The sequence below is a fragment of the Helianthus annuus genome, chromosome 7 (genome assembly GCF_002127325.2).
Source record: "Helianthus annuus cultivar XRQ/B chromosome 7, HanXRQr2.0-SUNRISE, whole genome shotgun sequence".
Lineage (NCBI taxonomy): Eukaryota > Viridiplantae > Streptophyta > Magnoliopsida > Asterales > Asteraceae > Helianthus > Helianthus annuus.
This window is the reverse complement of record NC_035439.2, coordinates 18,850,231-18,860,933: the sequence shown is the minus strand read 5'-3', so window position 1 is coordinate 18,860,933 and position 10,703 is coordinate 18,850,231. Positions and strand designations below refer to the sequence as shown.

Sequence of the window (10,703 nt, the reverse complement as noted above, 5' to 3'; positions counted from 1 at the left end):
AGCAGCAACAGCAAGCAGAAATCCTATGCAAAGAAAAGGTTGTTCGCATTCCTCGTTCTGGTCAAGAACCTCTCGAAGTTCAAGTCGACAAGAGTGGTGCTGTGGTTGGCATCACCTCTTTCTTGAAGGCTCAGAAATGTTTGCGGAAGGGCCACACCGCAACTTTGGCTCTCGTTACTGACGCATCAGCGAAAGAAAAGAAGTTGGAAGACCATCCAGTTGTACACGACTTTCCTCAGGTGTTTCCTAAAGATTTACCTGGTCTACCGCCTCATCGTCAGGTCGAATTTCAAATCGAGCTCACTCCAGGAGCAGCACCCATAGCTCGAGCACCGTATCCCTTAGCTCCATCAGAATCGGAAGAACTATCGACGCAGCTACAAGAAACCTTGGGTAAGGGATTTATCCGACCTATCTCTTCGCCTTGGGGAGCTACAAGAACTATTGGATACCAATTATCGGTGAAAAAGAAGGATGGCACCCCCAGGATGTGGAATTGATTACCGTGAACTGAACAAGGTCACAGTGAAGAACCGTTATCCTCTTCCACGCGTTAACGACTTATTCGACCAGTGCAAGGGTCGTGTTATTACTCCAAGATAGACTTAAGGTCAGGTTATCATCAGCTGAGAGTCCGGGATGAGGACGTCTCTAAAACCGTTTTCAGAACTCGTTACGGTCACTACGAGTTTCTTGTCATGCCATTCGGGTTAACGAACGCGCCTGCCGTATTTATGGATCTTATGAACAGGGTGTGTAAACCCTATCTAGACAAGTTCGTCATCGTTTTCATCGACGACATTCTGATTTACTCCAAGAGTCAGGAGGAGCACGAGCAGCATCTACGATTGATTTTGGAACTCCTTCGAAAGGAGCAATTGTACGCAAGTTTTCTAAATGCGACTTCTGGCTTCGTGAAGTCCACTTCTTAGGCCATGTGGTGAACAGGGATGAGATTCATGCTGATCCATTCAAGGTAGATTCGATCAGGAACTGGCCTGCACCGCGTACACCAACAGAAATACGCCAATTCTTGGGTTTGGCGGGTTATTACAGGCGATTTATCAAAGACTTCTCGAAGATCGCACAGCCACTTACCATGCTGACACAGAAGGGTGTCACCTACCGTTGGGGAGATTCCCAAGAGACCGCTTTTCAATACCTAAAGGATAGGCTTTGCAGTGCACCTATTCTCTCATTGCCGGAGGGCACAGAAGACTTCGTGGTTTATTGTGACGCATCGATACAGGGTCTTGGTTGCGTATTGATGCAACGGGATAAGGTTATTGCTTACGCCTCGCGACAACTCAAGATTCATGAACGGAACTACACGACGCACGATTTAGAGCTGGGAGCTGTTGTTTTCGCGCTTAAGATATGGCGACACTACCTGTACGGTACCAGGTGCATGATCTACACCGATCACAGGAGTCTCGAGTATATCCTTAAGCAGAAGGATTTCAACATGCATCAACGAAGATGGGTTGAACTACTTAACGATTACGAATGCGCTATTAAGTATCATCCAGGCAAAGCCAATGTTGTGGCTGACGCTCTCAGTCGAAAGGACACCCTACCTAGACGCGTACGAGCTTTGTAGCTCACTATTCAGTCTGATCTCCCTGCACAAATACGAGATGCACAGGTGGAAGCATTGAAACCGGAAAACGTAAAGGATGAAGCTTTGCGTGGCTCAAGGCAACAATTAGAACAAAGGGAAGACGACGCCTGCTATGTAACAGGACGTATTTGAGTCCCACTATACGGCGGTTCACGAGAACTTGTGATGGATGAAGCACACAAGTCTCGCTACTCGGTACATCCAGGGTCGGATAAAATGTACCACGACATTAGAACTACATATTGGTGGCCTAGCATGAAGGCCCACATCGCAACTTACGTCGGCAAATGTTTGACTTGTGCGAGAGTCAAGACAGAGTACCAGAAACCCTCAGGCCTACTTCAGCAACCCAGGATACCACAGTGGAAATGGGAAGAAATTTCCATGGATTTCGTTACAGGCCTACCTAGATCCCAGCGTGGGAACGATACTATTTGGATGATCGTGGATCGACTCACCAAGTCTGCTCACTCCCTAGCAATCAAAGAAGCAGACAAGTTTTTCCACACTAGCAGACCTATACGTAAAGTAAATAGTCTCGAGGCACGGGGTGCCCACATCTATCATTTCGGATCGCGATGCACGATTCACGTCAGAACTATGGCAAACGATGCACAAATCTTTCGGCTCACGATTAGACATGAGCACAGCGTATCATCCTCAGACGGATGGGCAGTCTGAGCGCACGATTAAAACTCTAGAAGTCATGCTTCGGGCGTGTGTTATCGATTTCGGCAACAGCTGGGAAAAGCACCTCCCTTTAGTGGAGTTTTCGTACAATAACAGTTACCACACCAGCATTCAAGCCGCTCCATTCGAGGCATTGTACGGACGTAAATGCCAGTCACCTCTCGGTTGGGCAGAGGTGGGGGATAGTTAGATTACAGGCCCAGAAATGGTAGTTGACGCTACTGAACGAATTGCACAGATACGACAACGCATGACGGCAGCTCGCGATCGCCAGAAAAGCTACGCAGATAAGCGTAGGAAGCCATTGGAATTTCAGGCCGGGGACCGGGTTTTTACTCAAAGTTTCACCCTGGTAGGGTGTGGTTAGTTTTGGTAAAAGAGGCAAACTCAATCCACGGTATGTTGGACCGTTCGAAATCACTGAAAGAATAGGCCAAGTAGCCTACAGACTAAACCTACCAGCTGAACTCGGTGCAGTTCACAACGTATTCCACGTGTCGAATCTGAAGAAGTGCCTGTCAGATGAGACCCTCATAATTCCTTTTAAGGAACTCACTATCGACGAGCGGTTGCAGTTCGTCGAGGAACCAGTTGAAATCACGGACCGGGATGTTAAGGTCATCAAGTACAAGAGAATCCCTCTTGTTCGAGTTCGTTGGAACTCCCGTCGTGGCCCAGAGTACTCCTGAGAACGAGAAGACCAGATGACAGAAAAGTACCCCCAGTAATTCGGAACCAATGCAACCACTACTGAGACTGAAGCTACTACTGCGGAATTTCAGGACGAAATTCTAAATCAACGGGGGGATGATGTGACACCCCAGGAAAACCAGTGAACAATACAGCTTACCTAGCTTCCTCAGTAACCGCATGCCAAATTTCGGGACGAAATTTCTTTTAAGTTGGGGATAATGTGACAACTCGAGTTTCCAAGGTTCCATCTTCGCATTAATTGCACGTAATTGTTTAAGTTGTTTGTATACACGACTTAAATCGTTTTGTAATGGATATGTTATATGGTTACTGTGCATTATATAAGTGTGTGTAATTTATATACTTTGTGTAAATAATATGATGTGTATAATTATTAAATAATATGATGTGTATAATTATGAACTCTATGCCGTGCACTCGAAATCACCTTTGCTCTAACTGAAAACACCGTGCACTCGAAATCACCTTTGCTCTAACTGAAAACACTTGTGTGTTTTGTATTGGGCCGGCGAAAAACGAAAACGGGCTTCGGCCCAGTAGCGTACAACTATAAGGTTTTGTTAATAACCTCTACGTTAGAATTTTATTGGAAAACCCTAACCACTTCCCCTTATCACTGTGTGACGGCAAGACTAAGACCTCGAAGCTTAGTTAGTGTTCGTTGTTCATCCTGCTTGGTTAGTAATCTAGAGTGGTTAGTTATTTATTTGGTTTTATCGATACATGTCTGCATGTGGGTGTATGTTTGATTAGAACATTGTGATTAGTTTATTGATGATGCTTGTTAGTAAATTGATAATTCATGTGATTACATATTTGGTCCAATCACAACATGTTCATATATAACATTGTCGGCCATATTGATATTGATATTATAATGCGTTCTTGTATAGTGTGGTGATGATGATGAATTCAACAAATGGTCATGTGCACAAGACTTAGGTCTTTTCTATCAGAAAGATCAAAAGTCCCAGCTTATTGGGTATGCTGATGCCGGATATCTATCAGATCCTCACAAAGCAAAATCTCAGACAGGTTACGTATTCACATACGGTGGCACAGCAATTTCTTGGAAGTCAACTAAGCAAACACTTACAGCAACATCATCAAATCATGCCGAATTAATAGCACTATATGATGCTGGTCGAGAATGCGTGTGGTTGAGATCAATGATTAATCACATACAAGAAGCATGCGGATTAGAACAGATCAAGAAGGAGCCGACAATTCTTTATGAAGACAATGCTGCTTGCATAGCTCAGATCAGAGAAGGTTATATCAAGGGTGATCGAACAAAGCACATCTCACCAAAGTTCTTCTCAACATATGACTTGCAAAAGGAAGGGGAAATTGATGTTCGCCAGATTAAGTCAAGTGAAAATCTAGCTGACCTGTTCACGAAATCTTTACCTAGAAGCAGTTTCGAGCAGCTATCACACAAGATCGGTCTTCGTAGATTGAAAGATGTTTGTTGAATTCAGGGGGAGAATTATACACGCTGTACTCTTTTTCCCTTAACTAAGTTTTGTCCCACTGGGTTTTCTTAGTAAGGTTTTTAATGAGGCAGCATAGCTGATCCAGTAGTATCAGTTTATTTATTCAGGTCCTGAAGTACCTATTTAACATCATCCTGAAGTATGTTGTTAAATTGTGTATAATTCTAAATGTCTGAGGGGGAGTGTTATAAACCAGACATTTTAGGCCCAACCCCTTACTTACGGGCTTTAGGGTTTACAGTTATATTCATCTCTATATATTGTAATGTCGATTATAATGAATGAGAGAATTCAGTTTATATCATTATTACTCTTTGGTTTTTATCAAATATGATTTAGACAATTAAAAAAAAAAGAAATAGTGATTAAACAAATAACTTGCAAAACTTAGTTTTAGTTGGTAACGCTACCTTAACCTAAACCTTTTATGTTACATGTAAATGATCAAACCCACTATCGATTCCTTACATTTTTGCTGGCATAAATTCCCAGCTACCCAACTAGAGGGGTAAAATACCGGTTTGTGCCCGCTAAACCAGTTCATAGCTCGAACGATACGCCAAAAAAACCATTTGGCCCAACCTAGCAGTTTGGGATAGGTTTGCGCTTTTAGTTCCCCAATCTAGTTTCAGCCCGATACAATTGCACCCTGAAAAAAATAGACTTTTTAATAGAAAAGAGATCAAGTTGCATAAAAATAAAAACCAGGTTTATAACTATTACCCAATGGGTGATTTGTTTTCTTAAGTTTGTTATGTTGGCTTGGTGGAAATGTTAAGAAGATCAATTTTCAATCCTAGCTACAAGGGCCCAAGATCTACTAATCATCCAAGCTTCTACGATTGCTTCATAATCTACTTATTCTATTAGTGGAAGGGTTATATCGTCCAAGACTCACTCTTCCATCGATAAAGATGTCCAATTGCTTGAAAGATTACTTGGACGCGACATAATGAATAAAACATATATTTCATTGGAAGGCGAACTATAATATAAGGATGAGATATACGAGGACGAGGTAGAAAGTGGAATGACGGCCCCAATTGTGACACCCCAGGAAAACCAGTGAACAATACAGCTTACCTAGCTTCCTCAGTAACCGCATGCCAAATTTCGGGACGAAATTTCTTTTAAGTTGGGGATAATGTGACAACTCGAGTTTCCAAGGTTCCATCTTCGCATTAATTGCACGTAATTGTTTAAGTTGTTTGTATACACGACTTAAATCGTTTTGTAATGGATATGTTATATGGTTACTGTGCATTATATAAGTGTGTGTAATTTATATACTTTGTGTAAATAATATGATGTGTATAATTATTAAATAATATGATGTGTATAATTATTAAAGTATGAACTCTATGCCGTGCACTCGAAATCACCTTTGCTCTAACTGAAAACACCGTGCACTCGAAATCACCTTTGTTCTAACTGAAAACACTTGTGTGTTTTGTATTGGGCCGGCGAAAAACGAAAACGGGCTTCGGCCCAGTAGCGTACAACTATAAGGTTTTGTTAATAACCTCTACGTTAGAATTTTATTGGAAAACCCTAACCACTTCCCCTTATCACTGTGTGACGGCAAGACTAAGACCTCGAAGCTTAGTTAGTGTTCGTTGTTCATCCTGCTTGGTTAGTAATCTAGAGTGGTTAGTTATTTATTTGGTTTTATCGATACATGTCTGCATGTGGGTGTATGTTTGATTAGAACATTGTGATTAGTTTATTGATGATGCTTGTTAGTAAATTGATAATTCATGTGATTACATATTTGGTCCAATCACAACATGTTCATATATAACATTGTCGGCCATATTGATATTGATATTATAATGCATTCTTGTATAGTGTGGTGATGATGATGAATTCAACAAATGGTCATGTGCACTTGACTACTTAGTATGAGTTGGTTTAGGGGTCCAATGAGAAACTTAGGTTGCAAAATATTTGGTCCAATCAAATTGATTGAGACTCAATTGAGAATTGAATGCAAAACATGTCTGACACATATACATGTGAAGGTTCATGAAATAGTGTGTTTGGTCAAAACTTTTATGGAATATATATCATCGGTCCAATAACAGTAATCCACTAACAAGTTGTAATGATTTCTTGTGCACATGTTTGTGAAAGTCAAAAATGTCAGCTCATCATTCATATTGCGGTCCACTACTTTGATTGTTGCATATGAAACCGTCTGGCCAGTAATTGCTTCTTTTGGATTAATAATAGCGAAAATATTATTATTAGAGATGATGGGTCGGTCGTTATGGGAAAGGAATAGATAATTATATGCATTCATAATGGCCATTATATGTATGTGTGAAATTATTGTGATAGCAGGTTATTGGGATCATGCATAGCAAATATATAAATGATTTAGGTTGACACCCAAGTTATTAAAAGGACAGTTAATGTGCTATGTGTGAAATGAGTGGTGTTGTGAACTTGTGTATAACTAGAGAATTGTGAATCCATGTTGTTTGAAATTGATTTGGGTCGTATATGGTTAATCATTGGCATTGAAGTTCATGCGAGTAAATTATATATGTATGTAGTGTGTCTGAGCTAATACATGTTTAGCGATTATTCGATGGCATTAGGTTAATGGAATCAACCGTCATGACTGGAATTGCATGTGTGCGCTGCTTATGCATTAAATGTGCGTTATGTGATCAATGAATTTGCGAATTAATGGTACGTGAAAGATGCGATTCACGTACACGAGGAACTGACTGTTGTCGGTAACCCTTTTAGGACGTGGTTGACCACTCTTAGTCCAAGAAACCTTTTGTGTATCTGCCGAGCAAACCAAGGTGAGTTCACACCGCCAAGGCATGGGTTCCCGGGTGGGAATGGGATTTGATGGATTATTGTGTATACTCAGATGATAGAACCTAACGAATACGAACCAACTAGACTAGTAACACTTATTGAACTGATCTTCGCACACCTGCCAAGGGTTGGCCGCGATATTATGACTGTCTTCGCACACCTGCCTTTGGAAGGCCGCGAACTAAACTTACTAATCTTCGCACACCTGCCTGGTAGGCCGCGATACAAATAAACCTAGTCTAGAACGCTTGGGATAAATATCCCCTAATATCTTCGCATACCTGCCTGGGAGGCCGCGATGGAAATACGATATATGGCATAACGAACGAACATACTATTACTCACACTATACTATTACTGAACTGTTAACTGTGAACTCGCTCAACTAGTTGTTGACTCTCTGCTGCATGCCTTGCAGGACCTTAGGTACTTATGGAGCTTGCACAAGGAGGAGCAGGTCGTTGTGGGATTCGGATCGTAGACATTATGTTAAACAATTGAACTTATAACTTTACTTTGGATTTTCATCATTACGCTTCCGCTACTTAAACTATGTTTGGTTTGAACATCAATTGTATTGAATTGGGTTTTACAAACTACTTTGATTATCATATACTATGTTCAATATGATTGGTGGCTTGATCCTGGTCGCGTCACGCCTCCAAGCGGTGGTACTCCGCGTGTGGATTTTGGGGGTGTGACACCAATGACGAACAATGAAGTCGCATATGATGAGTACATAGCTCAGGTTCAGGTGACAAAGATTCCTATGACCATCAGCTTTTGACTTCATAAATTTCCACAATATGTGTGTTCATGATTTAAATTTACGAAATGAGTTTCGGGGTTAATTTAATTTACACAATTCCTTACGACCATCAGCTTTTGACTTCATAAATTTCCAATTATACCTCTGCTCTGCATCCATATATTCCTATACTTTTTAACCAATACATCATAACATTTTTTTACTGATCCAATCCAATCAATCAACAGATCAACAAAATTTTGACTTTTAATTTTATTCACACTTTGGTAATGTCTTCTACTCCATCTCTCGCAATCAACATTATGCTCATATATCCAAATCCACCAATTCCTCTGGCATCAACCCTCCTTGTAATAAACTCAGTTGACCCAAAGGCAAATTTCACTCAATGTTGCAGACAAAAAATGTTCAACTCATTCCGTTTGACTGGGTTTCTATGCCATCAGATGAGCAGAATGTTCAAAAAGAATTGAGTAGTGAAGGCAATCATCAAAAATCTCATAGTATAGATTGTCTAACCTTAACTCTCCAAGATGAATTGGCAATATTTGCCAAAGACAGGCCATTACTTATTATCAACACACAATATAAAAGGTTTGAACTCAATTAACAAAGACAAAAGGATTCCATGCCAATTGTAAGAAGGAAAACTTAACCCCAAGTTCACACACTCCACACCAAAAGATGAAAGGACCTGTGAATTATTATGCAAAGAAATTCTTGGTCAGAAATATAGTGTGTGATGTAATTTGACTCTATTTTGGGTGGCTTTTAATCCCTTTGACTTGTTTCATATGGTTAATGTAGACAACCACTAGGAGAGGTGAACATTGACATCAAGATTGATCGATCATACATGTAATAGCATACATGTACAGCACCACTAAAGCATGTACCAGACATATCATTACTTCTTTTAATAATTTGACAAACAAACTTAAACTAGTTAGATAAACATGTTGATTGTCTTTAGACGAATAAACTCGACTCTTGAGTTAAAACAGCTTGAACTAATAAGAAATATAACCAGTTGATAACTAAATGTAAACATAACACCTATAAAGGAAGACAACATTTGCCCGTGGGGGGAGGTACTTGTTTCGGATCATTAAGTCTTGTCCGTTCCTCTATAAAGGCACCATGCTTTCATCATAACTCCTAACCATATAGAACCTAAAATTTCTTGACACCGGAAATAGATGACCCAGAGTGAACTGTAACGACTTAAAACATCCACTCTTCCTGTTATAGACAGGTAAACTCATCACATTCTCAGACAACTGGCTCGGAAAACAGATAATCTCGTCCATATTAACAAAATCTTCAGGGTAATACGAATATTTCCTGGTCAAAGGCCCGGTGTAGATTTCTCTGACCCAAACACGCTTATCATAGTCTTGTAATATCCATACATGTATTTCATTCTTTTCCCCTATACGCCTAAAAATTCCGATACAACCCTTGGTTTTTATGATGCAAGGGCCATCATCATCATCAAGCAGAGCACCTTGAGGAAAGTTGATTACCGAAAACACCTCTGTTCTCAAGTCAAACGCCAAAATGTGAGACCATAAACCATCTAGAAACATTAGATGTATAACACTATTGACACAAACGCTGTGGTGGTAGGGAAAGTACATATTATCCCAACTAAAACCAATAGGAGGCTCGGCATATATCTTTCTCCATGAACGAGTTGACAGAGAAAAAATCATAATCTCATATCTAGTAGGTTCACCAAGTTTCCTGATCATGAAAACCTTATGTTCGTTTCTAGACTCATCAAACACGAAACAGTAACTGGTAAACTCATTTATATCATCGATGTAAGAAGGATCAGGATGAGGGAGTAATAAAAACTTACGCGTGCTAGGGTTGACAACGTAGGCACGCGATTTGGCGGAACCAATCAATACTAAGCCGTTCAAATGTTCGGCCGCTTTGATATGACAAACAGAAACGTCGTCGACTGTGAAAAGATGAGTTACGGGACCACCGTGAGTGGCGGCGGAGAGAATGTGGTGTTGGCGAGTGGAAGGATCGTAAGCGGAAAAGAATAAGGCGGAGCGGGTAGAGCGAGTGGAGTGGAGTTTGGTGAATGATGGGTGGGAGATGCGGGAGAGCCATGGTTTGGAGACTGATCTGAACCGGATAATGGATTCGACGGGGAGTCTGGAGAGGATCTCTTCGATGATTTCAATTGGGACTGAAATCTTTGCCTTCTTGGCCAATCGATCATCTGTAGTGGTCCTCGATTGTTGATGTTCTTGTTCTAGGGTTTCCATTTTCTCAACAGGGCTTTTTTGGGACGTGAAATTAGGCTTCGGGTTTATTGACGTTATTTCAAAGTTTTTCCTTTTATCACGGGGCAAATATCATTAGGCTATAGGGTGTGGTCATGACCCTCATGACCACTATGACCCTCCACATAGGCACCACATCATCCATCTTTAATCTATTATTCAAAACCACTACCTTAAGGGTGTGGTCATGACCCAAACCACTATCCCCTTTATTTTTGTTAATTTGTTTTTGTCTTAAAATTATCAAATGGGAGGGTCGTGGTAATCGTGGTTTA

At 40.7% G+C, this 10,703-nt stretch overlaps 1 protein-coding gene across 1 annotated transcript; it reads right to left on the bottom strand.

Annotated features, from left to right (window-relative positions):
* Positions 1–9,009: 9,009 nt before the first annotated feature.
* On the bottom strand, positions 9,010–10,481 carry LOC110867852 (putative F-box protein At3g10240). Its single transcript, XM_022116907.2, has one exon. It carries the CDS (start codon positions 10,408–10,410, stop codon positions 9,253–9,255), a length of 1,158 nt encoding a protein of 385 aa, XP_021972599.1. The 5' UTR covers positions 10,411–10,481; the 3' UTR covers positions 9,010–9,252.
* Between the last annotated feature and the right edge of the window lie 222 nt (positions 10,482–10,703).